Genomic DNA, 26,787 nt, shown 5'->3' with positions numbered 1-26,787 from the left:
AAGCTACGCTGACAACCGGTGGCGTCCGGACGCGAGCTTCGTGTCGGTCCTCGGGGTTTGTACTGTAAGTACCTAACCCGACTTGTTCTATAAAAACGAAGGATTTAGTTTCTGCCAAAAAGCCAGAAGGTTACTTAGCATTAGTTTGATCCTCACCAGATGCGAGACGCATTTGAAAAATCTCGAATATAGCATATATATGGATCTGTCTGCTCCTCCACTACAGGTATCATGCGTATCCTGCTTCAAAGCTTCTCCTCCTTACAAATGTCCCAAGTGTCTTGCTCGCTACTGTAGCGTGGAGTGCTTCAACGTGCATAAGCAACGTGCCTCGTGTACTGGGATGAAAGATATCAGAGATGCTGTGCTGAGATATATACCTCGGGTAGAGCTTATGGGGGGTCGCGGATATACAGATCTAACCAAGGACGAGAATGAAGTTAAAGAATGTCCAAGTCATCAAACAGCTGCTGACGAGGAAATAGCAAAGCGACAAAGACTTGGCGATCGTGACTACAATTTTCTCAGTCTTGTAGAACGGAGAGTTGGTGTACACAGAAATATCGCTCAAGAAATATTACGCAAAGGATCAAATCGCGTTAGAGGGCGTGGACGTGGTCGCGGGCGAGGCGGAAGATCGAGTCGTGGAAGTACTCGTATGTCTAAGGCTACAGTTCCCGAAAACGAGTCAGAAGATTCGTCAAGCTCTAGCGTCTCAGAAAGTGGTGGTAGTGAGGTGAGCAGCGATGACGACAGCAATAGCGATGACGACAGTGATGACGAGGATGAGGACGATGACGATGGTCCTCCGGAAGAGGCTCCTATCGAAAGAGATAATCCGCCAAGTACTACAGAAGGCGAAATAGAGTCTAGGTCAAAAAGGGATGAGCCTTTAGGTAATCAAAATGCTCAAAGCGAGCAGGATCAACCCACTTGCTTTGATAACGGGAACGAGGTGCAGGACAAAATGCAGACTCATGATTCTACCGCTGCGCTAACTCGGAAAACAAAAAAGGAAATGTAATTAAAAAAAATAAAATCATGCATACTATTCAACTCAATCGCTAACCCGAAGTCCTGAACTTGTTCACTCAACCAAATACTCTACTTGCTGCATTACACCTCTCCCGAAAAAATCGCTGATAACCTTAAATTTGTCATCACTTTCCTCCAAAGCAATGTTGAATAAATCATGCCTATCCGCCATATCGTCCTGGGCTCTGCGTATAGCTCTGATAGTTGCATTATTAGGAGCGCATTGAGGGCACTCTGTGTCCTCGTTGACTTCGTTGAGGCATCGGCGATGGTAAGAGTGTCTGCACATAAAATGCACCGTCGGCAGATCCAAGGCAGCACCACAGCTTGCGCACCGAGTAGATTGAAACACACGAGGTTCCGTTTCGAGCTCGCGAATCTCTTCTAGCTTAGCTCGAGTCTCCATTCTGTACGATTCAGTGAGCTTGCGGTTTGTATCTATTTCCTTCTTCTCACGCTCAATGATTTCGGAAAGATAGCCTTTGACAACGCCAACTGTGGCCACAGCATTTACACTCAAAGCCTGGATAACCTGTAACGGCGCCATCAGTCCTTCCTGTTCAATCTTCTTGAGCACATGGCTCAATTCATCCGATGCAACAGCCATGACTTCCGGCGATGACGTGAAATATGATAGCGCGAGGGGATACAGCTCCGGTTCGATATCGCCATACTTGTGAAGGGTCTGAATAGCAGATAATGTGTCGTTGACCGAGACATATGATCGGAATATATCAATATGCAAACTTTCTCTCTCGCGCACCAGGATCTTACCTTCACGGTAGGAGTACAAGTGAGAGAGTAACAAAACATTTGACGGATCAATAGGAGCTTGGAGCCCAGTAAGCAGCTCTTTACTCTTACCTTCCCATCGGTCCTTCTCTTCCTCAGATGGACTGGCTTCCGCTTTTTGCAGGTACATTTCAAAAAGGGTGGTGTACATATCAACTTCATCACTTTGAGAACCACCGACCGCTCGCTGATGCTCAATGCAGGCCTCCAAAAATATGATAAACTCGTCCGGTTGATCAACAAACGTCGCAAAAACCGTTCTAGGCTTTGGTGCTTTGTATTCTTCTACCTTTCCGTTCGGAACAAAGGCGTTAGACTCTAACGTCACTGACACATTAGCTGCAGATGCACCCCCACCGCCAATAGCCCCTCCCACGGCTGTAGATAGTTTACCCACGTTATTCGTTATTGCACTCATTATAGTCACAGCATCCCCTGTTTGACCAGACATTACGGAAGCAGGTCGACTACCAGACATGTAAGGAAGTATATTCATGTAATTTGGTAACGCAGAAGGCGGTGACATAGTGCGCGCCTGCTCTGCTGAAGCAGCATCAAGCTCTGCAACATTTGGTATCTTTCGAGGAACGTAGCTACCTGTAAAGTAATCGATAAATAGAGTGGTGGTTTCTCGAGGAATATGGTGGAGGAGAATACGGCCGTATCGTGTCAGATTATGGTACATATCTTCAGGTGGAAGGCTCTGTAAAAATCTTAAGCCCGATTTGTAGTCGCTTAAATCCTGCATAGTAATATCAATCACAAGATCGTTCTGACCATGTTTCTCAGCTAAATAAGCCGCTTGCTGAAAGTACCCACCCTGTCGACACATTTGAATTGCTGTATCTAGATCAAACTTCAGATTCGCCCCCTCAGATTTTATGAACGTCTCGAGCTTCTCTGTATCTTTAAGTTTCGCATAGCAGTTTAAAAGTAAAGTGGTATGATCGGCTGTGGCAATTCCCTTATTATGAAGCTCTTCCAGGTAAGAAGTCAAATTATAGATTCGCTGAGAATCTAGATACCGGCGAATAACCTGACTAACTTCCCCTCCATCGATTGCTCGGATATATTGTACCATCGCCTCATCATACTCTCCTTTATCATATAAATGATCTCCGTATTTCTTGTATATGCCCATAATGCGCTTCTCGTCTGCGCCGGCATTCACCGATAGTGTCAGGGCAAGATCATAGAGATGGCGCTGATATAAAATCTCTAGTTTTGACTGCAGGTCACGCTCTTGATGCCTGTATAGTTGGCCGTCACCTCCAAGAACGTATAAATCATCCCATTCGGTAAAGATAGACTTGACGCCTCCGACAAATTGACCGGTGTATGCGATAAACTTATTCTCAGTATCCAATAGTGTAAATTGAGTTGTCTCAAATGGATTAGAGCTGGAAACTTGGCCTATATACTTACGCACTGTAGACTGCACATTTGAATCAGCTGCTGCACCAGTTGGTGAAACTATACCAATGTAGGATTTGTAGACAAATAGCTGCGATTTGGGGCCTTCGTATACATATAGTGGACCCCTCCCATACGGTGTGTAAAAATATATAGCATCCTCCCGAGCAACCAGAATCTCACCCGTAGTCTTCTTGATGCCCATGCAGCCCACTGGACATCCCTTTTCTTCAAGTACACGAGCCAGGCTGCCCTGATTTTTTCCGGTGGTCCACACAGTTATAATGCGTTCAGTCGTGGAAATATATAAGAGTGAAGTCTTACTAGCCTCATAAAATGCAAGACCTGTCACTGGGGCGGAACTTTCGTAAACAACTTTCTGCTTGAGACCCTTATCGTGAAGCAAGTCGCCTCGAATGTGAATTACATGGCCATTCACTAAACCAACGGCAATGATCGAAAAATCGTCAGCTAAGGCAACTGCTGAAATCTGTAACAGAAAGTTAGCAGTCTATACTTCGCTCTACAAATCTTGAATAGTAATCACCTCTGTAATCTTCTTCATGTGTATATTGATTGAGAAGTTACATTTTGGACCTTGCGTCTTTTTGTCAGGTGTATCGAGTGACCATAATCGAATTTGCGGTTCGGTGTTCTCTGATTCCTATATTTACCAGTCCATTAATTTTTTTGCGTTCGCATTAGTTGAATATAATCAGATACATACAGCAACAGTCAAAAGGTTGGGAGTCCCTTCAACTTGCTTCATATATGTAATCGCATATGTACTATCATGAGCTGCAAACGAAACTTGTAGCTTCAATGACCTAGATACAATCTTTACTGTGCCACTGGTAGTACCTAGATATAGGGAACCGGTACCGGAGCATACAGCCGACACATTAGGATCCTATCTTGCGCGTTAGCGATCGTCTCCGAGTATATCCAGTCATATAAAGCTATTTACCGAGTATAAAGGTCCATCTTCGTCTGTGACTGCCGGATCCCTAATTGGAAGCACATCAAAAAATGTGAACTGACGCCACTGCAAAGCGATAATCCCAGTAAGTAATTGCAATAAATAGTATCGTTAAAAGTAGACTTCACTAAGAACTTACGGCAGCAAGAGCCATTGAGAGAAGAAATAATCAAGAAGTTACTGTCCCTCAATAAATCTATCTCCTTTCACTAATACCGAATAACAGATTGTTGCCAATGGTCAATATCAACGTTGGATCAGCTAATGCTTGAATCGCGGACAAGCAATTGACAATAACTCACTTGAGTCAGAGAGTGCCGGATAGAGAAGAGTAGATAAGTTCGTGATGCATGTGATCGGATCACGTTTAATATGTGATTATGATCACGTATTAGAAAACCTCCTCGCTCGAGGCATCGCAAAGAATTGATTGTTTACTCTGTCTGCGACTCGTAACTCTCAACCGACACCAATTTTCTTATAGATAAGATGTCAGGTGTAAGTAGATCTCATATCACTTGTGATTTCATGCGTTACATCAGAACTAATATCTAAATCAGCTTCTCCCGATCAATCCCAAACCTTTTCTACAAGATTTAACAGGCAAAGAAGTAATTGTGCGTCTTAAATGGGGCAAGACAGAATATAAGGGAATCCTGATTTCAGTGGATTCATACATGAATTTACAACTAGACAACACAGTGGAATTTGTTGATGGCGAAAGCAAGGGGAGTTTAGGAGAAATCATGATCAGGTTGGTGGAATCTTCTTTATGTTTAGTTAATAATCTAACGACGATGAGCAGGTGTAATAATGTTCTCTGGGTGAACGATGCCTCGACTTTCGAAGGAGACGAATCGATGAAAGACGAATAAATGATGGGTGTGACAGTTGGGTTCGGTTAAAATAGGGGTTTTGCTTACAAAAGAAGCGCGATGTTCTAAAAATTGTACAATATTAAGTCTCAGTTAGTTGGTTTTCTTTTATAATTGATACAGGAAGCTTCGATTCGCAGCATTCACATAGCGTGTTATCTTACATATCTTTGACGGGTTTTAGTTTGAAGGTGAAAGCTCATCAGCAATCATGCCACCCAAAATTTCTAGTACATTTCCGCTCTGCACACGCACCAACGCGTCCTCGTCAGTAGTTTGAATATACCTCATTGTTCGAAGAACTTCCTTTGCAAACTCCTTTGGAAAGTCTATCAGACCTACAACTCCTTTGAGTAAAGATCCGATGAGAACGACAGCAGCCCGACGTAATGGAGCCTTTTCTTCACCCGTCTTTTCAAACGTCAACACACCAAGTGAGCATTCAATGCCGTCGTTTACCCATCTACTGATCCCATTAGGATTCTCTTCACATGCCATTCCCATAATACTCAGAGCTGAAGATCGTAATCGTGTATCAAGTTTGCGATTGGCAACTGTAGATATCATTGCGTACATGATTATATCGGCACTTTTACCCGTTAGCGCAGATCCCAAGCGCTGAACAGTTCGTAGGATAGCTTCTCCAATCCTTAGCCGCTCGTCAAGCGTAGGAGACTTTCCGACGGATGTGTACCTGATGATCAATGGTTGAATGACTTCCGTGCCATGGATATCTGTCAAAGCTTGCAGGCCCTTTATGCTATTCAGGTAGATGAACGAATCGTCGTCATTTAGGGTAGACATGAATACATTAAGGACAGAATTAACATTAATAACCGGATCGCGGGCAATAATCAGGTTTCGAAGAACGTGCAAACCATGAGCGCGCACTGGCACTAATGGATCCTGTAGATTGGTGAGAGCAGTTTGATAGTTTTGTTGAGATTCCGTCATGTTGCTTTTTGAGCGCGCAGTGGGTATATTAGTCTCATCAAGCAAAATAGCTAAAGTTTCTGCAGATGTTGAAACACTTGGATGGCCATGCTCAGCGATAAGTTTGAGCGAATGGCCAAAGGACTTCAACACTCTTCGATCATCATCAGCCAACGTTGAAGAGCCTATAAGTGATTCTGAAACTATAGCAGTCAATAGCGAAAGAGCAACTTGAACTGTCTCTGTATTTGTCTGCTCTTCCTCTTTTTCCTCGTCTTCGTCATCAGAGTCAGCTTCCTCATCATTATGATCTAAATTTCTTGTGATGTCGACCAATTGTTCAGAAAGTGGCTTCGTTTTCTCCTTTTGTTTCTCATTTAATGACTCAACGAACTCGTCAAGTATGCTAGAAACTAGACTTATAATTTCGGAAGGAGATTCAATGATATCTGATTTGTGCTTATCGAGTAGTCCTTCCAGAATCCGCAAATCCACGAAAAAGCTAAATACCAAGTCAGCCTGTGAGACGTATAAAGCCATAAGCACCAAAAGGTCTGTACATGAACGGATTCGAACCAGCATCACGTCGTCTCGCCAGCCATCTCCTGACGGTAGACAAAAAAACTTTTCGCAGCGAGGCCTTGTCAATCTCGTTTATAAGATCCAATAATAGATTCACACGCATTTCCAAGACATCAATCTCTCCTATTCCTGCTTGCAGGTCCGATTCCATAGCGTCGGTGTATGTCTTTTTACGTTTTCGAATCTCGACACCTCCATTATCTCCGTCTCCGAACTTCCAGCTAGCTGTTCCATCATCGTGCATATGAGTTATTAAATCAGATATTATACCTGCTGCATCTCCCATTTTGATGTAAATCGAGAGCAAACTTTTTGTGACGTCTGTCGATCTTGATGTTCTCTTTTGAAAACAAACTAAGGCCCATAAACTATAAACCAAAGAAGATAGAATTTCCTCGCTCGTCTCTGGATCAGAAGTTCGAATTAATGATGATAGTCGAGAAATCGCAGTCGAAAGATCACCATCGCTAACCAAGACATCGTCTTTGTTTTTTATATCAGATGGGGATATCTCAGAAATAATCGGTCGGTATATAAAATCATTGACTACTCTAGGTCTGCTTTTCTTCATTGAAGAAATCACTTGCACTGTTGAGGACACTAAAAGTTTCTGTTCTTTAAGATCTAAAATTGATAGAAGCTGGTTGCAGACTGTAGAAAAGTATCTTTTTGGCTCAATCCCTTTTGGTATACTGCATAAAACCCTTGCAGCACGATCGAGTTTTTCGATGGAAATTTGTTCGTCATCTCGTAAACCCCCAATCATCTCGATAAGAGCTTTGACTCCGTCGTCTGAGCGCGTTACTGGGACCATGGCAAGAGTTCGCGTGAGGATTGCTAGGAACCATGGAGGACATTCTGGCTGCAATAAGGTCGTTATGTAAACTAATAGTGTATATGTTTGGAGTCTGTTTTGGTTAGTTAGTGAACATGACTTTGAAGTAAGAGCATTGATACACGCCTTGTGAAGAAGTCATCAAGCTTAAGTCTGTAATGTTCCTGCTGTTCGCTAGCGTATTCACTGTCGAATCCGAGTTCGATGAGTCCGCATATTATATCTGTGGCATATTGACCGCTCATTATAATCTCTGACAGATCATCTTCGCTAGCAACAATATCCACGAGTAGATCCACAGCCATCTGTAAAATCTCCATTCGTCTAGTATGTCTTATTTGATCCCGTCTAGATATTCCATCTTTAAGACGCTTCTCGATGGGAATACCAACTTTTGGAGCCAAAGCTGGGTAGATGCATTCAATCACAATCAAGTCTAGTAGTGCGCCGACCGTTTTCATATCTCCTAAAGCTATTGAAAAAACGCCAGGGCTCTTCTTTTGATCTTCACGAGAGGCTTCATCGATCCGCTTTAATAAATCTGTCAGATATTTAGCATTATATAGCTCTGGATCGCTGTGCTCGGAATATTTCTCGATTTTGATTTCTTTGGCCTCGCTGACGTGTGTTGCCTGGTCGCTCTCCTGATCTGGTGGAGTTGCCATATCTTCGTCACCATCTTGATTTGCCCCTATCGTCAGAATGTATCTTAGTAATCTCTCATGAGCAGTTTCAGAAGACTCGGTTGAGTGAATCCATGCAGCTTTCGATATGACCTTTGACGCTTCTATTAGCTGCGCTCCTAGTAGTGGTGGCATAGTACTCTGTAATCCGTATTTGTAAGGCTATTTTGTGAGTGCCTCTGGGAGGCAGGAGCAAGGCTCCTGAGGTTTTTGCAACTGAAATTGGCGGTATTTTGACACACAATCAGGAATGCCGCGTATCTGTAGAATTGGAGTCAATTCTAGCTTGGCTATCCTCCGAGTAGACAATAATTTCGTGAATTGACGTGGATTTTCTTTGGGAGTTGACTAAATAGCCGCACGACGCCGACCAAGTTTTTTTTTTCCATCTGTTTTCAAATTCTTGCTTTCTGCTACATACTAGTACGCATTCTCTTTCACATAGAACGACAGCCAACCAACGACATAAACCCGCAGAAACTACCAAAAAAATGTCGGAAGAGCATGCTAACAAAAGAGTAAAAATTATGGAAAAGAACGGCTCGAATCCGTACTTGGCTCACATGGATGACGAGAGCGCAGACTATACCTCGTCGGCTCCATCGCGGCGAATTGATCCCAGTAATGGAGGATCTTCACTATTCGATGGGTTTGCTCGCCACAAGACTACGGTGGAGCAGGCTTCAAGAGCTGAGGTATGCTTTTTCTTAAAGCCTGGAAAGTATTTGGCGTGCTTCTACTAATTCATATAGGATGGACCATTAAATCCATTCACAGAGCGGTCATTCTCCGAAAAATATTTCACAATTTTGGAAAAGAGACGGGAATTACCGGTTCACTTGCAACGTGCGGAGTTTTTAGAAACATTTCACAAGACTCAAATCATGGTATTTGTCGGTGAGACCGGTTCAGGGAAAACAACGCAGATTCCGCAGTTTGTTTTATACGACGATCTGCCGCAGCAAGGTATGCAATTTTTTGTTTTGTATTGAGAGTGAGCCACATGACTTACTGGTGTGCTGTAGAAGGAAAGATGGTAGCTTGTACGCAGCCGCGACGAGTGGCGGCGATGTCTGTTGCCAAGCGTGTCGCTGACGAACTAGATGTTCGTCTTGGAGAAGAGGTCGGTTATAGTATCAGATTCGAAGATAAAACCTCCAACAAAACCATTCTTAAGTACATGACAGATGGTATGCTTTTAAGGGAAGCTATGAATGATCCCAATCTTGATCGTTATAGCTGCATCATGCTCGATGAGGCCCACGAACGTACACTTGCCACTGATATTTTAATGGGACTTCTTAAGGAGATTGCATTGCGCAGACCGGACTTGAAAATCATTATCATGTCTGCTACGCTGGATGCTCAGAAATTTCAAAAGTACTTCCATGATGCGCCATTGCTCGCCGTCCCAGGAAGGACCCATCCTGTCGAGATTTATTATACACCCGAGTATCAGAGAGACTATCTCGAGGCTGCCATTCAGACAGTGCTACAGATTCATGCTACCGAGGCACCCGGCGATATCTTGCTGTTTTTGACGGGTGAAGAAGAGATTGAAGACGCCTGCCGGAAGATCTCTTTAGAAGCCGACGAGCTGCTACGTGAGACTGACTGTGGTCAGCTTGTTGTATATCCTCTCTACGGTTCACTGCCACCTAATCAGCAGCAAAAAATTTTTGACCCCGCTCCTGGACCGCGAGTCAAGGGTGGCCCACCTGGCCGTAAGATTGTCATTTCCACCAACATTGCTGAAACTTCGCTTACGATCGATGGAATCGTATATGTGATTGACCCGGGATTTTCCAAGCAGAAAGTTTATAATCCGCGAATCCGAGTCGAATCGTTGCTTGTGGCACCGATTTCAAAGGCCTCGGCGCAGCAGCGAGCTGGTCGTGCCGGTCGTACGAGACCTGGTAAATGTTTCCGTCTATACACAGAGGATGCTTTCAAGAAGGAACTGAACGAACAGAGTTATCCGGAAATTTTAAGGAGTAACTTATCGTCTACTGTGCTAGAACTTAAGAAGCTTGGAATTGACGATTTGGTGCATTTTGATTTTATGGATCCGCCTGCGCCAGAGACAATGATGCGCGCGCTCGAAGAACTTAATTACCTCGGCTGCTTAGACGACGATGGAAATTTGACTGCTCTAGGCCGACTTGCGTCGGACTTCCCGCTTGATCCGATGCTGGCAGTGATGTTGATCACTTCACCTGAGTTTTACTGCTCGAACGAGATTTTATCGTTGACGGCATTACTTTCGGTACCAAATGTGTTTGTGCGGCCGAATAATGCGCGCAAGGCTGCTGATGAGATGAAGAATACGTTTAAGCACATCGAAGGCGACCATCTCACACTGCTTAACGTATACCACGCATTCAAAAGCCCCGAGGCTCAGTACAATCCGTCGCAGTGGTGCTATGATCATTTCTTGTCACTACGATCGCTGCAGAGCGCGGATAGCGTGCGCATGCAGCTGAAGAGGATCATGGAGCGCAACGACCTGGATTTAGTGAGCACGCCGTTCGAGGACGTTAATTACTTCACCAACATCCGGAGAGCGCTGACTAGTGGGTTCTTCATGCAAGTAGCGAAGAAGGCCCCGAATGGAAAGCACTACGTCACTGTTAAGGATGCGCAAGATGTTTTGTTGCATCCGTCTACGGTGCTGGAGAAAGAGGGCGAGTGGGTGGTTTACAACGAATTCGTGTTGACTACTAAGAACTATATTCGGACAGTCACCGTGATCAAGCCGGAGTGGCTGTTTGAGCTTGCGCCAGCGTATTTTGATGTGCAGACGTTCAAAAAGGGCGATGTGCGGATGAGTCTTGAGCGGGTGCTGCAGAAGATGCAGATCGCACGGGAGCGGGCAGAGAAACGTGCACGGGCGTTGAAGGATGGCAAATCTAAGAGCCGATACACATAGAGATGAGAGAGACGAGAGAAAGAGATAAGAGGCAGTGCTGTATGATAGGGAGCTATAGTAGATTATCGTAATCGATAGAGGCCGAAAATTAATGAGCAGCGCTTAAAGATTGGGATAGGTCTCGTGCGCGTATATATTAAAGTTTACCATAAATTTATTTTGCCTCTTCTATTATCAATCGTATGAAGACCCAGAATTGCAGATAGACGAAGAGGCGACAGGAGGAAGGTTTTAAAGACAGTTTATTTGCAAGGTGATGCTTGGTTTGCCACTACATAAAAATGTGGTTCAGTAACGGCTACTAAACGGCGAGAGGACCCGAGTTAGCCGAGAAGTTGCAGAGCCGGAGGCGAGGAGGGATGAGTTAGATGAGGAGGGAAGAACAATACGAATGATATCAGAGAATTGGGTATGAATATCAGATGTCTGTATTGAGATTGATGAAGGGATTCAGAAGTATTATAGAGACGAAATCAATTCAAATATGGGCAGATAAACTATTCTAAACCACGTTAAAAATCAAAGAAATACGTTAACAAGATTTTAGCTTTCGACGAGTCAGCCATTTTGGGCTCTGCCACTTCAAACCTGCCCTCCGCCAACTCTTCTCTTCCTCACTCCATTTCTCTGTTTTTTCCTCACTGCTCTTGTCATTACTGATCACATCATCATGTCTTCTGCTACTTTGCACGGCAGATGCCACTGCGGCGACCTCGAATGGACAGTCACTGCTGACGGCAGAGCTCTCCCCGTATGCGCCCCTCTCCCAACGCGTGTACTCCGTCTATCTCTACTAACCACCTTTCGTCTAGGGCCACACTCTCTGCCACTGCCGTTCCTGCAAGCTCCTTGGCGGCGGAGACTTTTGTGGAATTCTTCTAACCTCGATATCTGCTGTCCGTTTCGAGCACGGCACTCCGCAGGTTTATTCCTACGTTGACGCAGACGGCAACACAATCCATTGCACCTTCTGCAGCAAGTGCACGACCCACGCCTACCACCGCGACGAGAGCCGCGGCGACGAGATACAAGTGCGCACATTTCCTTTACTAGAGGCCGCGATCATGGCTGTTGACAGAGAGATAAATGTCGGCGAAAAGTTCACTTGGCAGAAGAAGGTCGATGGCGCAAAGAGCTTCAAGAGCTGGATTCCAGCTGTTACCAGGGGTAGGCATGGACGACGAACACAGTTCCTGACACGGGCTTAGGTTCAAGCTTAGCGCTCATCTTTCTATTTTCTTTAATGTTCTTTTTTTGGTTGCCTCGTTCGTTTGTACATATTTCTTACATTGGGTCTTGCTATACTCTCGGCAGCATGCGGAATTGGTTGTTTTTTTGCTACATTCATGATCATCGTTCTACCTGTTACTACACTTTGGACTAAGAACTGGATATATTTGGGTAATGCGAGGAGTTTTACTGCACAATTAACAATGAAAATATACATCACAATATTCCAATTACAATTCTGTTTTTAGCAGCGGCTGAGTAACAAAAGTTGACGCGACGCGTGTGATTTATGGCCGCACTAAAGATAACAATATCCTACTGTAGCAAGAAGTGCGCCCGAGTCGGGTAGCGCTTATTCTTTTGCGTAAATGTATTCTGAAGACCAGCCTATGGATCCTTTGATTAGAATTCATAAAATATGAAAGAGTGGTGGCACCGGGGCACTCAATGCATTTTGTTTGTGACTCGACGCCAGAGCCACCGCGCTTAGAAATTTCGCCGCTAGATCAACGTAGATCCCACTGAGCCCCTTTCATTACCAGCCAACTCTTCCTTAATTCGCTATCTCTCTTCAAGCTATTCAATTGCTTGCTTTATTTCGAATACAGCCATGGCGGACGAAGCATATGAGGTAAACTTTGTTATATACATAACTCTCAACTATACATCTGTGAATGAATTTTAGTTAACAAGAGCTGCTACAGAACCTGGTACGACATGCTCCTCCACCGCCTGCCTATCGCGGCTACGACAACTACAGCAGCCGAAGGGATCCTTACGATGATCAAGCAGGCTACGAAATGGACGACGTTTCGGGCGCAGTATCACAGGCTGAGCTCGACCTCAACCGTTTCTTCGCCGATATCGACGAACTCAAGCAGAGCATTGTTGTCTTTGAAGCACAGACGGCAAAAGTTGAGGGAATGCAGCGTCAGATGTTTGAAATATCCGGAAATATATCTGAAGCCATCGAGATGCAGCGTGAAATTGATGCGTTGACCGCACGATCTGCGTCAATGGCTAGACAACTGAAGGATAGCATTCGATCGCTCGAGAGCCGATCAATGCGAGACTCAACCAAGGCTTTACAAGTCGCCGCGATAAAAAAAATGTTTCTTGACTCTTTACAGAACTACCATATGACTGAGTCTACTTTCCAGCAACGAATTCGGGTAAATGTTGAGCGACAGTATCGCATAGTGCAACCTGATGCCACTGATGAGCAGATTAGAGAAGCTGTCGATAATAATGGACAAGGTCAAGTCTTTACTCAAGCAGTATGATCGTTCTGAGTTTTTCCTCATATAGATTAGTAAAATCTAATTGATTCCATATAGTTACTCTCTTCTGATAGGACAGGGAGAGCGCGAACAGTTCTTGAGGAAGTTAGACAACGGCAGCAAGAGATATTCAGAATCGAACAGACGATGAAAGAAGTTGCCATCCTCATGGAGCAACTTATGGAACAGGTCGAAATTCAAGGAGATGACCTCGAGGAGGTCGAAGATAAACAATTCGCGGCGCAAGAAGAGGTCGAAGTCGGTAAGAGCCATGTGATTCGGGCAAGAAATAGCGCTCGTAGTGCTCGCAAGAAGAAATTCATTTGCTTGGCAATAGGTAAATGGCCATTATTATTATTTTCGTATATCATCTCTTCTACGGGACTAGCTAACATCTCTAATAGTTTTGATCATTATTGTAATTATTGCAGTTGTACTCGGCGTACATTTTTCACATAATGGCAAGAGTGATGATAATTAAAGATCAAGATATTGAACTGTATGCTTTTTCATTATCTGATATGCCGCAATACACATTTGAAGAATATACAGCATCAATGAAGGTAGCCCAAGTTAGAGAGAGCTATTGTCTGGGCTTTTTATGACGATATTATATATGATCTGCTTGTTTTTTCTTTTTTTTGTTTTCATCTTGTTTTTTTAGAGGGGACTGCTGGAAAATGCGACACACGTTGAGGAATATACTTTTGAAACCATGCGACTGCAACTGTTAAACTGCGGTTCCGTTAGGTCAGCAATACGCGCTCAAGCTTAAATACAGTAAAACAGAATATTGCATCTTCTGTCTCATGATCCGAGCAGGCTAATTCGGCGCATTTTAGAGAGTGTCTATATCGACGCGTCGGAGTGGCCGGCTTTGGTGGGAGTCCCGACGCGATCTTAAGGCGCAGTAAGGGTTAGGTGTTTCCGCATTTGGAACAAGAGTGGCTTTGACGTCCGAGTCTTCTTCATTCGCAGCCAGACGTGAAATCCGGTCTACACCGCGTGTGCCCCTTCTTCATCGTCATAACATAGCTATTGCCCATCCCTTGCTCTTCTCCTCACGGGTATGTGTCTAAACGTGCTTTACTTTATGACAACAGAGAAGATGCTCTCGTTGGCTGCAACTTTTCGACTGTCGAATTTGCCGCTGCGCCGACGCTGTCCGTTGTGAAAAGTGACCAGGTCCAGAAAGTCTGCTAACTGTTCTCTTTCACTCCAGCCCACCTCCCAGAGTCTACTACAGGCCCTATAACATGGCTTACAATAACAATGGTGGCTACGGGTATGCTTCTGTTTTCACCCTTGCGTTCTTTGAGATCTCGTCGTCAGAAGGCTCTCACTGTTTGTCTTATGCAATGGACTGACCTGTTTTTTTTTATTGATTAGCCAAAATTACGAAATGTCGAACTTGAATGGCGGCGATGACATGACCTCGTTCTTCAACGAAATCGATGATATCAAGAACACAATCAGCCAGTTTGACAACAACGTAGCTCGGATAGAATCACTGCACAACCGCTCGCTTAACGAGATTGACGTTGATCAGGATACATGGAATCAGAAGCAGATTGATTCGCTCGTCGCAGAAACCTCGCAGCTGTCCAATACCCTCAAGTACAAAATCAAGTCGATGGAGGCGAAAAGCCGCAGTGATAGCACTAAGCGTGTTCAGGTGGATGCAGTTAAGAAGACATTTATGGACTCTATTCAGCGATACCAGAGCGTTGAGGCTTCATACGGTCTCAAGTACAAGCAGCGAGCCGAGAGACAATACAGAATTGGTATTTATCTCTAACATACTACAATTGGGTTACTATCCTGTGATTTCTGACAGTTATTATAGTCCGGCCCGATGCATCTGACGAAGAAGTTCGCGCAGCTATTGAGGACGAATCTGGCTCGCAAATTTTCTCTCAAGCTGTAAGTACTGTTTTTGCGCTGAGTGATATGATTGCTACAATGCGGAATATCTTTACTAACGATAATATGTAGCTTCTCAACTCTAATCGTGTCGGTGAAGCTCGATCCGCCCTTACCGAGGTTCAAAATAGACACAAAGATATTCAGAAAATGGAGCGAACTCTGGGAGAACTCGTTCAGCTGTTCAAGGATATGGAAGAGTTAGTTGAGGTTCAAGCCGAAGATGTAGTCGCTATTGACCAAACTACGAAGCGCATTGAACGTGAAGTGAATAAGGGTGTTGAAGAGACTCGGGTTGCGGTTAAGCACGCTAAGAATGCCAGAAGAAAAAGATGGATTTGCTTCATCATTGTCAGTATGTATTATCTTACGAATAGGTTAAACTTTTTGGCATTAGCTAACTCGATTTAGTTCTCATCGTTGTCATTTTGGCTGCAGTTCTTGGTGGTGTCTTTGGCTCGAGGTAAACGGAGAGCTGCCAGACAGGATTGTGTATTATTTTGATGTATTACTGTATGTTTAAAATTTTTTTGTTCCTTTTGTCTTGTTATCTGAAAGTTTTATTTTTCATTCCTTTCAATATGCCAATGGTGGGCCTGTAGATCTAAATATTCTTTCAAGAATATGAAAATGGAGTATAGCCTGCAGATTGGAGTGAATGAGCTTGACAAATGTGAAGTGTTTGGATTTGTGAGTGATGTGGGCGATTTCTTATTTTAAGTTTTACGTTCTTGTTGGTAATCTGTTGGTGTAGATTTCATATATATATATATATGACTTGAGCAAACAGAGTAGATAGCAATTAATATATATATATCTGGTTGCCTAACATGGGGTGCTTAGTAGGAAAACTGATCTCTAGTCCAATCTGTTAACAAAGTTTTTTCAGATTGTTTCCATCTTATCCACAGCAGTATATCTTTTCATCTCTCTCAAGAGTATGTTATATTGTCTAATAACTGAACTAGAGAAAACCGGGGGTTGGGGTCAGATTCCAATCTTTTTGTATCTGGGTAAGGGTCCTTGCTTTTCTCCCAACTCGCGAACTTTGCTTGCTTGCCATAAATTTTTTTTTCTGCCAAAGAGCATATATAGAACGTCAACCAGAAAAGGGCTTTTGGATTCAATTTCCGTGCCTCAAATCGCCGGAATTGTCTACCGTTCAAAGTGTCAGATAGTGTAGTGCTTTTCTTAGTTCTTTTTCGGTTTCTATACCTATAAAGCGCAACACGATACATTTCAGCAGTAGCTTTTTCTCATATTTTATCTATTTTACTTTGCATTTCTTACTACGCAATGGACTTTCGTCGGTGTAAATTTCTAGACCATCCTACGCACGCTATAACAGCTCTTGCATTCAGCCATCAGTCGACCGGGCACAGCGCTCCTAAATCATTACGGTTAGCTGTCGGTCGTGCAAATGGTGATATTGAGATATGGAATCCACGAGCAAACTGGGTTCATGAGACCGTATGTTATACTTGGTATAACTGAGATCGAGTGAATTGAGGAAGCTAATAATTTTTTATTTGGTTTTAGACAATCAAAGGAGGTAGAAATCGTTCAATCGAAGGTCTAGCGTGGGCTGTGGGTAGCACTGGCCTCCGTCTCTTCTCAATTGGTGGTTCCACAGCCGTTACAGAATGGGATCTCCAAACTGGTCTTCCACTTCAGCATCATGACTGCGACGCGGGAATTGTTTGGTCAATCTCAATTTCTCCCGACGGTTCGAAAATTGCGGCTGGCTGTGACGACGGATCAGTAAAAATCATTGATATCTCGGGCGGCAAGGGATCTCTTGAACACCAACGGATCCTGCAGCGACAAAAGTTTCGAGTGTTAAGTATTGCATGGAGAGGTAACTCCCAGGTAATTGGAGGCTGTGCCGATGGTCGAATTCGAGTTTGGGCGGCTGTTGCTGCTGCTGATGTCGGTGAGCCTAACGGCACCGAAGCTACCAGCGAGCGAGCTGTCGGACGGATTGTCGGTACGATGCGTGTTGACAAAGCACAAGGCGAGCAGACTCTTGTATGGGCTGTGTTCGTGCTCAATAACGGCAAAACTATCGTCTCAGGCGATTCAACCGGAGCAGTCAAATTTTGGGAAGCCACCCATTTCTCACTATTACAGTCATTCCAGGTGCACGAGGCCGACGTTCTCTGTCTTGCCGGAAACTTAACTTCAGACACTGTGTTTTCCGCCGGAGTTGATCGCAAGATTGTTCAGTATTCAATTGTCGACAGTAAACTGCGCCGATGGGCAAATATGTCTAGTCGGTTAATTCATGCGCAGGATATTCGCGCCCTGGCCATTTACGAGTCAAAGTCACTTAATTGGCTTATATCTGGGGGCGTAGAAAAGACTATCGTAATAAATTCTGTCGAGCACTTCATGGACGCTGCATTTAGAAAGATTGCGGTCTGTCCTCAGAGACAATATGTGCATTTCACTGGGTCGAAGCGGTTAATTGCCTTATGGACTGATAACCAGGTCAAAGTGTGGGCTTTACAGAAATTTCAGAAATTTCCCGATGCTGCAGATAGCGAATCGAAAGTGAAGCGATTGGTCGCTTCGTTGACTCTCAGTGTATGTATGATTTTATGTGCCAAAAATGTATAGATGCTAATTGAGGTTTAGAACGATGAGAATATCACACATGTTGCATTGTCGTCAGATGCTCGATATCTTGCTGTCGCGACGGCTTCAGAAGTCAAACTTTTTTTGTTACTTCCATCAAAGCAAGGTTCGGTCTTTAAAGTCAAGAAGATCAGCGCGCCTGGTCTTTCAGACATAGGCTGCAGCTTACTTGCGTTCCATCCAGTTAGTCAGAACCTCCTAATGGTTAATAGCGAATCTGAGGTCTTTGTCTATGCAATAATTTCGCAATCGCTAACTGATTTATCGTACAACCCGTTACGTTCTTTCGACGATGATGAGGAGGAAAAACTGAGAACCGCATTGCCATACCTCGACAACGTCAATCACATTGCATTTTCTGATGATGGCTCTTACTTTGTTCTTTCGACTCTTTCTGGCCGCATTGATGTTTTCGACTGGGCTGCCCAAACTCTGATCTGGACGCTTCCAGAAATCCCCGTGTCTCCTTCAGCTATCACATTCTGTCCTGATAACGACACAATAGTCGTAATTTCTGCTGAAATGAAAGTCTTGCAATTTTCTGTGTCTGAAAAGGGTCTCACGTCTTGGTCAAGGCGCAACTCTGCTCTAGTTCCCAGCGAATTTCACAATTTGGTTGACAAATGCTGCGGTGTGTATATAGAGAAAAGCGAAGCGCCTAATCGCGTGTGGATGTGGGGTGCCAGTTGGATGGCGACTATCGATTTAAGCCTTGATATTCCCATTCTTCGAATGCCAAAGCGTAAGCGCTCTGGCTTGTCTGTTGATTCAGATGATAGTGCTAGCGTCACTGAGGTTTCTACTACAAGAGGCAATGCTAAAGTGTTGAAACTTAATGGTGTCGTTGCCAATGGGAATGGGGTTACCGTGAATGGTGCACATAAATGAATATGAAGTAGTCATACAAGAATGGCATATCTGCGCAGATTCTCTTGCTCGCATTTGTTTTATATCTCTTACAAAAAGTTGGGGTTTCTTTTATTGGGTTTTTTGTTTTCCTCCTATTTTCGCGTATCATGTTTGATCTCATTTGCTTGGCTTTGAGGGAGTCGGGATGTTACTTGTGTCTGTGTTTACAAACGTGCGCTTCGGTCTTGTCAATAGATTCTCATTTTGACTTTGTCAAGCTGTGAACACTTTTTTCCGCTTATGGAACTGTGTGCACTCGATCGCCTTTGCAGCTGCATATATGTTTTTTTTGTACTATATATTGATATTTAATGTGATTACAAGATTTACGCTCACAGAAAAAAGAAATTGCTTAACAAATCTAGTAGTTATTGTACAAAACAAATAAATGCACATTGCAATGGCTGTTTATAAACAGCGCAAGGTATAACCAAATAATCAAACTTTTGAATATTCTACTCCCGATTTATCTCTTCATCCCCTTCCTCTTTCTTCGATGTCTTTTTCTTTTCCTTTTTGTCTTTTTTACTCTTCTTTGACTTCTTGGGTGCTGGGCCCGCACTTCTAAACGCATGATACAAGACTTCGCCGTCGCAAACGCCTTCTTGGATCTTGATTAGCTTCAACTTCATTCTCGGTCCAACTTCGATTAATCTAACTGCTTTTTGTTCCGTTCGACTCGCCTTTTTGGATAATCTGTTATTTAAGATTGACCCGTCGAACATATCATCGTCTTCGGCTTCGGATTCCGATGTGACCGCGCTCATTTCGGCATCGTCCTTCAAGAGATAATCCGCGATATCTTTGCGGCCTCCTAGGTGAGGTAACTTTCGAGACATTCGCTTCTTAGCTAACAAGAGCTTTTGAAGTTTTGCACGAGCGGCTGGAGAAGGAGCTGCAGGCAGAAATCTGTCCTCATCTTCTGCTTCGTCATCATAGTCGTCTTCGTCTTCGTCCGCGTCTGAATTTTCACCTGCAGAGTCATTGTCGCGGTCATCATTCTCGTCTTCAAAATCAGCCATATCAATACCATTGCTGTTAGTTTTTTCTTCATCTTCAGTCTTCATTTCTTTTTTAATAGTAGATAGATTGCTTTGCTTGGAAAGAGTCTTGGTGGCGATCAAGTAATGCCGGATGTCGAGTTCTCCAGTCTCTTGATCAAAATTGACAAGCATTACTCTTTTAATTTTCTTTATTGCCGATGCACTTGCAGTGATTGCAGGAAACATATTTTGGAACATCGAAGTCATGAGCTTAAGATGCGCTTTATCTGTAGCTGTAGTTGCCGATGGGGGATGTTGAAATCCGTTTAGGACCAGCAGGGGAGGAGATTCGAGCGCCTCTGGGCCCAAAGTCCTCGGATGCCGTTGAACTCGTCTGATATCTTTACAAAGAGAATAGCTTTGAACGCGGAAATGGATCGTTGGTCCGCGAGGAGTGTGAGCTATGCGAAGAGTAGTTTCATTGGATAATGATTTAGCAAATAGAAGGAGATGTGAGACACCTAATGGACCAGCCATTGTAAGGTAATCCTTAAGCTTATTCGCTTTGCGTTCCTATACTCTCTGTAAGTAAATTTTGAAAACAGAAGTATCTAACCTAAAGAATAACGTACTCGAAGCTTGACAGCGGTGTGCGGTTGCATCACCATACGCATATCTTGTACCAGTTGCGACAAACTGACGCCAACACTAGAACCTCCAATTCGAAGTACCATCGACTGAGGAATCCCAGCATCAACTGGATTCGGTACGGCGACATGTGTCCTGTTCTTCGTCTAGAAGGGCTTGTTAGATATTGCTGATTTGATAGTGTCAAGAACTGATTCACTACGTACTCTTCGCTTGACCATTTCTGCTCTTCTTAAATTTTTATATTGCTGTAGAGTAATATATCAACAATTCAATTTGTGTATCCAAATTAACTCGTTGACAGAAGATCGAAGAGATATATTTTAGCTAAAGAAAAAAATTCAGTTGGGAATGGTAGAGTGAAAAAAAATCTAAAAACCTTAATCTCGTTGCGTGCGGCTCGGTTGGGAGTTTTTTTTCTTTCGCCTTTTTTAGCTCACCCAACTAGCGAAAATTGTACAGTGGCTTAAGTTAACAGACTCAAAATGGCGAAGACGGATAGCAAGCTTAAAATCACGAAGACTGATAAAGAAAAGAAAACGAAGCGTGCTAAAAAGGAGTCACCTCAGCCAAATAAAGAAGAAGAGAGCGGTGATGAGTCGCTAGTTAAGGAAGAGGAGGAAGATGATGATGGCGACGAAGATATCAAAGAAGAGCCTAACGTTGAGAAAGAAGTAGAATCGTTTGAAGAACTGGTACGTTTTTTTTTTCTTTGAGGAAATTTTCGATGCACGGGCTGACTCTGTGAACGACGCAGGGCGTTATCGAGCCGATATGCGAAGCGTGCCGAACAATGAAATTCAAAAAGCCAACACCAATTCAGATACAGTCAATTCCAGTGGCACTAGAAGGTGAGATTATATCTATTTGTTTTACATGAAATTTGGTGACTGACTTTTCTGATCAGGGCGAGATGTTATTGGATTGGCTCAGACAGGAAGTGGAAAGACTGCTGCATTCGCAATTCCTATTTTGCAAGGTATGACATGACATTTGTTTCGTGGCTCCCTGAGGTTTTTGTCTAACAAAAAGCACTAGCTCTTTGGGAAAAACCTTCTCCTTTATTTGCCTGCGTTCTTGCACCTACTCGTGAGTTGGCATACCAGATTTCTGAGCAATTCGAGTCGCTAGGATCTGTTATTGGTTTACGATGCGCAGTCATTGTCGGCGGCATGGACATGATGTCGCAGTCAGTAGCTCTTGGAAAGAAACCCCATGTCATTGTTGCGACTCCTGGCCGTTTGATGGACCACTTGGAGCACACTAAAGGGTTCAGTTTACGTGGATTGAAATACCTTGTGATGGACGAGGCTGACCGATTACTTGATATGGACTTCGGCCCAATTATTGATAAGCTTCTTCAACTCATTCCTACGGATCGACGGACACTGCTATTTTCAGCTACAATGACTTCTAAGGTAGAAAAGCTTCAACGCGCCTCACTTGCTAGCCCAGTACGAGTCGCTGTCTCGACAAAATACGAGACAGTGAAGACTCTTTTACAATCCTATCTCTTCTTTCCATTTAAGCACAAAGACACCTATCTGGTCTATCTTGTCAACGAAATGGCGGGCCAGTCAATGATCATTTTTGCCCGCACTTGCAATGACACTGAGCGTCTGGCTATTCTCCTTCGCAGCCTCGGGTTCCCGGCGATTCCGCTCCATGGCCAGATGACGCAATCCTCTCGTCTCGGCGCACTTAACAAATTCAAATCTGGAGCTCGATCAATCTTGGTAGCTACTGACGTAGCCGCGCGTGGTCTTGATATTCCTCTAGTTGATTGTGTACTAAACTACGATATTCCTACTGACTCGAAAGCTTATATCCATCGTGTTGGACGTACAGCCCGTGCAGGCCGAGCTGGAAAGAGTTTGTCACTCGTTACACAATATGATCTGGAGCTCTATTTACGTATAGAGGGAGTTTTAGGAAAAAAGCTGGATGAATATTCTGTTGATAAAGAGGCGGTCATGTTACTGAGCGAGCGAGTCGGCGAAGCTCAGCGCGAAGCTATTAACGAGATGAAGCAGCTACATGCCAAGCAAAGAAAGCGGAAGACAGATGGCATTTCGCATGGAAAGAAGCGGAAACATAATGATGATATGGATAGGGAGGAGAGTTAAGATACTGTTGTAGACTAGATTACTAAAGTTTTTTTTCTCTCTTATTAAGTACTCATTCAACATATCCTAGCTCCAGTTTTTTTTTCATAAAGAAAAGACTATCGAAAAGACTATCGTATTGTAAACAACATTTGCTACCCAATACCTAGTTAACGAATGTTCTTCAATCGATCTCCAACGGCCTTGTCAACCAGATCTCCCAAAGTGTTATTCAGCTGTCCCTTGAACAAATTATCAATTTGCCGAGTAACCTGCTTCTCCAAAAGCTTTCCCATCAAATCAACCTCAATATTAACAGTTGCACCAACAGGCTTACTAGCAGTGACAATTTTCTCTTGAGTATACGAAATTAGCATGACAGAGAATGCTTTCTGAACTTCCTCGTCGACATCAATGACGGTCAGACTAGCACCATCGACAGCAATAAATCCCTTCTCGACAACAAATCGCAAAATGGATGAATCCTTAGGTTTAAACCAGAAAGTCTTTGCGTTCCCATCAGGCGTAATTGACATGATCTCGGCCGTGGTGTCAATGTGTCCTTGCACAAAATGTCCTCCGAACCGCACATGGCCCGCAACAGCACGCTCGAGGTTTACCTTGTCGCCAGGGCGTAGCTCGCCCAAGTTGGTGCGTCGAAGGGTCTCGGGAGCAACACCGACTTTAAAATCTGTTGAATTGAAGTCGGTAACGGTCACGCAGGTACCTGTATGATGCAATTACATTAGTTTCAAGTCCGAGAGCTACCCGAATATAATCAAAGCTTGCAAGAGTCAGAATAAACTTACCATTGACGGCAATACTGTCACCAAGATGAATGTCAGACAAGATAAGCCCGCAATTGGTGATAACGATAGAACTTCCGTATCCTCCAATATCGGAAGTGTCCTGCTCGACAAATTCCTTCACATCTGTAGTTTCATTAGTAACGTGCCTATCGGTTCAATTATAACTAATGACATACCCCCGATTATCTCCACAATGCCAGTAAACATTTTAATCCCTTTTGTAATAAACAACTAACAGTTAAAGATATTCTCGTTGGATATACTGCAGTCGTTCCAAGGAATTGCAGTCGTTTAAAAAATGAAAATAGTTGATGGCAATATGTCACGAAAAGGTCAAAACGGATGATTCTCGCTTGCGGTTTTATCAGCGGCTTAGTGTCAACCAGACAATAAAGCACGGTCCCGCTAAACCGCATTCAGCCTGACTAGTTTCCTACAAGGGATCTCTAACTAACCACTTCTACGTCTTATCGATATTTACAGTATATATGTGCTCAAAATTGCTAATTTAATAATTAAGATTCTATCAGTTTTAACGAAAATCAGGTTCAAAACTTTTTTCGTCTGGCTTATGGTAACCGAGCTGGCCAACGACACAGCACCAATCTCCTCAGATCGATTTCCTACTTTACTCGCTTCGACCTAGATAGATTAAAAGAATGATCGTTGACGTAAAGCACTAGATATAAAACAAATGATTAAAGAAAAAAGAAGTAAAATTTTGATACAAGGGATTAACAAGAGCAAACAAGACTGCTCAATTCCGTTGAGAGTGCATTTGCCTCATAGATGGTGAGAAAATGAGCCGAGCTTAGCTAGAGTGCGAAAAAAGACAATGTCGGTAACACAAGGTGTGCGGACGACTAATTTACAGAGAAATAAGTCATACGGTCCTAATTATATTATCCAATGACACTGACTCAGATCACACGTTACGAGATCGAGGGAAACTAAATGACCATAGTTAGCGTACAAGCCTTAGATATCATGATAAAAAACCACTAAACCTACCGAAGTGAATACACCATGTCAACCACAGGTGTAGCACTGATCTGGCGACCGCCAAAGTATCTACCGTTTAAACCAAGAATAGCTTTGTCTCCGCCACTAATATCGGCAAATTTGACAAAAATCTCGCCTTGAGATGTCGGCTCCACTGCAATGTGGACCACTTTACCATACTTCTCCTCGCACTCGGCTTTAACGTCTTCCTCTAGTTCTTTGGCCCAATCTGATCCCTCTTCCCTACATATTAAAATTGTTAGAAAAAACCATTCTCCAGCTACTAAACAAATGCAATGTACTTACTCAGCGGGATCAAACATATTACTCAAGGCAATGCATCTCGAAGGTTGCACACCCGCGGCCGGTTTCCGCGACGCTGTGATCTCTTCCTGAACAGGTAGTGCATCTTCTTCGCGCATAAGCTTCTTCATGAGACTTTCTCTAGATACAGAATTGAGCGTAACACCATTTACTTCAGAGTCGTCCAGGGCAGAGGCAAGCGCCCCAGTAGGTTTCTTATCGTCGCGAGCATGCCCACCAAGGGATCTAGATTCCATGCTCATACTCATGGCACCAGACGACGCAGCAGACAATGACGAAGGAATTTCTACTCCAGGTCCGCCACCCAAGCGCTTGATAAGCGACTCTGGGGGCTCGATATTGATCTTTTCGTTTCCAAGACCAACTCTGATGGGTCGGCCACCTAATTTAAATCCATTTAGTTCCAAAGCGTTTTGAGCACTCTCGCTGTCCGCGAATCTATTGTTTGAATTAGTACCTTTCAAGCCAAACAAAGTATTTAGAACAACTTACTGAACAAAACCAAACCCCTTTGAACGAACACCAGTTTCGTCCTTTTGTAAAACAACGAAATCGACAGCACCGTACGATTCAAAAATCTGCTTCAAGTCGGGCTCAGTAATCGCAAAGTGAATATTGCCTACATACAAACGATTGTAGATCCGTAAACCTCCCATTTGCTGTCGTTGCTGCTCCAAAGCATGCTGAGAGGCACTAAAACGAAAACTTAGACACACAAAGTGACACAGTTATAATAAGATTACATACGCTGAAGACTCGGCTCGAGCAAGCCTATTTTTCTCAGCTTCTGTTAGCTGAACAATTACGGGAATTTCAAGTAGTTTCTGGCCGGTCATGTTAATAGCCTTCTGAACTGATTCAATATTTCTAAACTCGACATATCCAACGCTAAAAACTTAAGAATGAGCAAGCTGAGCAGAAATATTTAGTGTTGAATAAATATACTGACCCTTTTGATCTTCCGCTAACCCGGTCTTTAACGATTTGGGCGTCGCGCACTGGACCCGCCTGCTCAAAAAAAGCAATCAGTTCCTTTGTCCGAAGACGTGCTGCAAGCTGCTGAACAAAGATGGTACGCTGATCTCGCTCATCCTCTGAAAGTTTCGGAGAACTGCAATATATATTAGTTAATGGAACTAGGAAAGCCACAGGAATTGACTTAATTACCTTGCTCTACGGTCATCCCGTCGACTTTCAGGTCCACGAGGACGTCGTTCCCTTTCAGAATCACGAGAGCGACGTTCTCTTTCCCTTTCGCGCTCAGCCTCCCGATCTCGAACGCGACGATCATCCTCATCGCGGCGGTATCGGTCATCGTCTCGTCGGCGTCGCTCACTAAAGCAGGACTTGTTAGTATGAGGACAGTCAAGACAAACATATGCATATAGATACCTTCGCCCGGGAGACCTAGAGCGAGATTTGAGCCTGTCTCGTTCCCTCTCGCGATCACGCCTCTCACGGGACCGTTCTCTACGACGTCTGTCTCGAGATCTTTCACGTTCGCGGTCTTTCTCATGACCGCTTTCTCGCTGTCCTGTCCTATCGCTGTCAACAGACGACCGGCGATGGTGACTAGATTTTGAATGTGACCTGTCGGATCTTTCTGACCGAGGACTCAAATATAAGTTCTTGCTACCATTGCTATCGGCGTGAGAGCGTACATCAGAGGACTCACCATTGCGAGGGGTGGCGTCTCCAGTACGATCTTCTTCTGAAAACGACATTGTCAAGACTGTCAAGACAAAAAATCCAACAGAAATTAATACAGGTAGCCAGCTAGCTAGTGACTAATTGCTTGAGTTTCGACAGTAAGAATTCTAAACAAATGCTAATCTGTTCTATTGCAGTTGTAAACTGCAGATACCTTGTTTCAAAAGCGTC

The 26,787-nt window shown here is 43.8% G+C and overlaps 13 protein-coding genes across 13 annotated transcripts; 8 read left to right on the top strand and 5 right to left on the bottom strand.

Moving 5' to 3' along the window:
* Positions 1 to 133: 133 nt before the first annotated feature.
* Positions 134 to 1,057, top strand: V2V93DRAFT_367700 (uncharacterized protein). The gene has a single exon (XM_066909638.1). It carries the CDS (start codon positions 200 to 202, stop codon positions 1,022 to 1,024), a length of 825 nt encoding a protein of 274 aa, XP_066766572.1. The 5' UTR covers positions 134 to 199; the 3' UTR covers positions 1,025 to 1,057.
* Positions 945 to 4,513, bottom strand: V2V93DRAFT_367698 (uncharacterized protein). Its single transcript, XM_066909637.1, has 5 exons — positions 4,359 to 4,513; positions 4,208 to 4,285; positions 3,968 to 4,150; positions 3,788 to 3,904; positions 945 to 3,730 (listed from the first exon to the last, which is right to left on the bottom strand). Exons 1-5 carry the CDS (start codon positions 4,371 to 4,373, stop codon positions 1,088 to 1,090), a joined length of 3,036 nt encoding a protein of 1,011 aa, XP_066766571.1. The 5' UTR covers positions 4,374 to 4,513; the 3' UTR covers positions 945 to 1,087.
* A 126-nt stretch (positions 4,514 to 4,639) lies between these two features.
* Positions 4,640 to 5,497, top strand: V2V93DRAFT_367696 (uncharacterized protein). The gene is made up of 3 exons (XM_066909636.1): positions 4,640 to 4,717; positions 4,780 to 4,973; positions 5,025 to 5,497. The coding sequence occupies exons 1-3, from the start codon at positions 4,709 to 4,711 to the stop codon at positions 5,092 to 5,094; spliced, it is 273 nt and encodes a 90-aa protein (XP_066766570.1). The 5' UTR covers positions 4,640 to 4,708; the 3' UTR covers positions 5,095 to 5,497.
* Positions 5,167 to 8,454, bottom strand: V2V93DRAFT_367693 (uncharacterized protein). The gene is made up of 3 exons (XM_066909635.1): positions 7,571 to 8,454; positions 6,588 to 7,517; positions 5,167 to 6,529 (listed from the first exon to the last, which is right to left on the bottom strand). Exons 1-3 carry the CDS (start codon positions 8,260 to 8,262, stop codon positions 5,275 to 5,277), a joined length of 2,877 nt encoding a protein of 958 aa, XP_066766569.1. The 5' UTR covers positions 8,263 to 8,454; the 3' UTR covers positions 5,167 to 5,274.
* A 164-nt stretch (positions 8,455 to 8,618) lies between these two features.
* Positions 8,619 to 11,056, top strand: V2V93DRAFT_390798 (P-loop containing nucleoside triphosphate hydrolase protein; the record flags this gene model as incomplete). The annotated part of the gene is made up of 3 exons (XM_066912414.1): positions 8,619 to 8,822; positions 8,880 to 9,093; positions 9,153 to 11,056. The coding sequence occupies 3 exons, from the start codon at positions 8,619 to 8,621 to the stop codon at positions 11,054 to 11,056; spliced, it is 2,322 nt and encodes a 773-aa protein (XP_066766568.1).
* Positions 11,057 to 11,391: 335 nt separating this feature from the next.
* Positions 11,392 to 12,280, top strand: V2V93DRAFT_195576 (Mss4-like protein). Its single transcript, XM_066906984.1, has 2 exons — positions 11,392 to 11,807; positions 11,869 to 12,280. Exons 1-2 carry the CDS (start codon positions 11,727 to 11,729, stop codon positions 12,262 to 12,264), a joined length of 477 nt encoding a protein of 158 aa, XP_066766567.1. The 5' UTR covers positions 11,392 to 11,726; the 3' UTR covers positions 12,265 to 12,280.
* A 616-nt stretch (positions 12,281 to 12,896) lies between these two features.
* Positions 12,897 to 14,047, top strand: V2V93DRAFT_379538 (t-SNARE; the record flags this gene model as incomplete). Its single annotated transcript, XM_066912015.1, has 4 exons — positions 12,897 to 12,917; positions 12,991 to 13,563; positions 13,624 to 13,903; positions 13,971 to 14,047. 4 exons carry the CDS (start codon positions 12,897 to 12,899, stop codon positions 14,045 to 14,047), a joined length of 951 nt encoding a protein of 316 aa, XP_066766566.1.
* A 495-nt stretch (positions 14,048 to 14,542) lies between these two features.
* Positions 14,543 to 16,318, top strand: V2V93DRAFT_367681 (t-SNARE). Its single transcript, XM_066909634.1, has 5 exons — positions 14,543 to 14,851; positions 14,956 to 15,350; positions 15,413 to 15,489; positions 15,562 to 15,844; positions 15,901 to 16,318. The coding sequence occupies exons 1-5, from the start codon at positions 14,823 to 14,825 to the stop codon at positions 15,954 to 15,956; spliced, it is 840 nt and encodes a 279-aa protein (XP_066766565.1). The 5' UTR covers positions 14,543 to 14,822; the 3' UTR covers positions 15,957 to 16,318.
* Positions 16,319 to 16,500: 182 nt separating this feature from the next.
* Positions 16,501 to 19,454, top strand: V2V93DRAFT_334178 (WD40-repeat-containing domain protein). Its single transcript, XM_066907700.1, has 3 exons — positions 16,501 to 16,959; positions 17,029 to 18,075; positions 18,127 to 19,454. The coding sequence occupies exons 1-3, from the start codon at positions 16,786 to 16,788 to the stop codon at positions 19,012 to 19,014; spliced, it is 2,109 nt and encodes a 702-aa protein (XP_066766564.1). The 5' UTR covers positions 16,501 to 16,785; the 3' UTR covers positions 19,015 to 19,454.
* Positions 19,315 to 20,984, bottom strand: V2V93DRAFT_385599 (Brix domain-containing protein). The gene is made up of 3 exons (XM_066912242.1): positions 20,873 to 20,984; positions 20,651 to 20,812; positions 19,315 to 20,591 (listed from the first exon to the last, which is right to left on the bottom strand). Exons 1-3 carry the CDS (start codon positions 20,885 to 20,887, stop codon positions 19,491 to 19,493), a joined length of 1,278 nt encoding a protein of 425 aa, XP_066766563.1. The 5' UTR covers positions 20,888 to 20,984; the 3' UTR covers positions 19,315 to 19,490.
* A 137-nt stretch (positions 20,985 to 21,121) lies between these two features.
* On the top strand, positions 21,122 to 22,840 carry V2V93DRAFT_367674 (P-loop containing nucleoside triphosphate hydrolase protein). Its single transcript, XM_066909633.1, has 4 exons — positions 21,122 to 21,361; positions 21,424 to 21,517; positions 21,574 to 21,645; positions 21,705 to 22,840. The coding sequence occupies exons 1-4, from the start codon at positions 21,152 to 21,154 to the stop codon at positions 22,790 to 22,792; spliced, it is 1,464 nt and encodes a 487-aa protein (XP_066766562.1). The 5' UTR covers positions 21,122 to 21,151; the 3' UTR covers positions 22,793 to 22,840.
* On the bottom strand, positions 22,808 to 23,994 carry V2V93DRAFT_367672 (uncharacterized protein). Its single transcript, XM_066909632.1, has 3 exons — positions 23,757 to 23,994; positions 23,581 to 23,703; positions 22,808 to 23,498 (listed from the first exon to the last, which is right to left on the bottom strand). The coding sequence occupies exons 1-3, from the start codon at positions 23,785 to 23,787 to the stop codon at positions 22,942 to 22,944; spliced, it is 711 nt and encodes a 236-aa protein (XP_066766561.1). The 5' UTR covers positions 23,788 to 23,994; the 3' UTR covers positions 22,808 to 22,941.
* Positions 23,995 to 24,022: 28 nt separating this feature from the next.
* Positions 24,023 to 26,776, bottom strand: V2V93DRAFT_367669 (uncharacterized protein). Its single transcript, XM_066909631.1, has 8 exons — positions 26,299 to 26,776; positions 26,074 to 26,241; positions 25,856 to 26,017; positions 25,654 to 25,794; positions 25,399 to 25,599; positions 24,889 to 25,344; positions 24,592 to 24,825; positions 24,023 to 24,530 (listed from the first exon to the last, which is right to left on the bottom strand). Exons 1-8 carry the CDS (start codon positions 26,628 to 26,630, stop codon positions 24,506 to 24,508), a joined length of 1,719 nt encoding a protein of 572 aa, XP_066766560.1. The 5' UTR covers positions 26,631 to 26,776; the 3' UTR covers positions 24,023 to 24,505.
* Between the last annotated feature and the right edge of the window lie 11 nt (positions 26,777 to 26,787).

The sequence above is a fragment of the Kockiozyma suomiensis genome, assembly GCF_038497685.1.
Source record: "Kockiozyma suomiensis strain NRRL Y-17356 unplaced genomic scaffold V2V93scaffold_5, whole genome shotgun sequence".
In the NCBI taxonomy this organism is placed as follows: domain Eukaryota; kingdom Fungi; phylum Ascomycota; class Lipomycetes; order Lipomycetales; family Lipomycetaceae; genus Kockiozyma; species Kockiozyma suomiensis.
The sequence above is the reverse complement of the archived record's forward strand: the minus strand, read 5'-3'. Positions and strand labels throughout refer to the sequence as shown.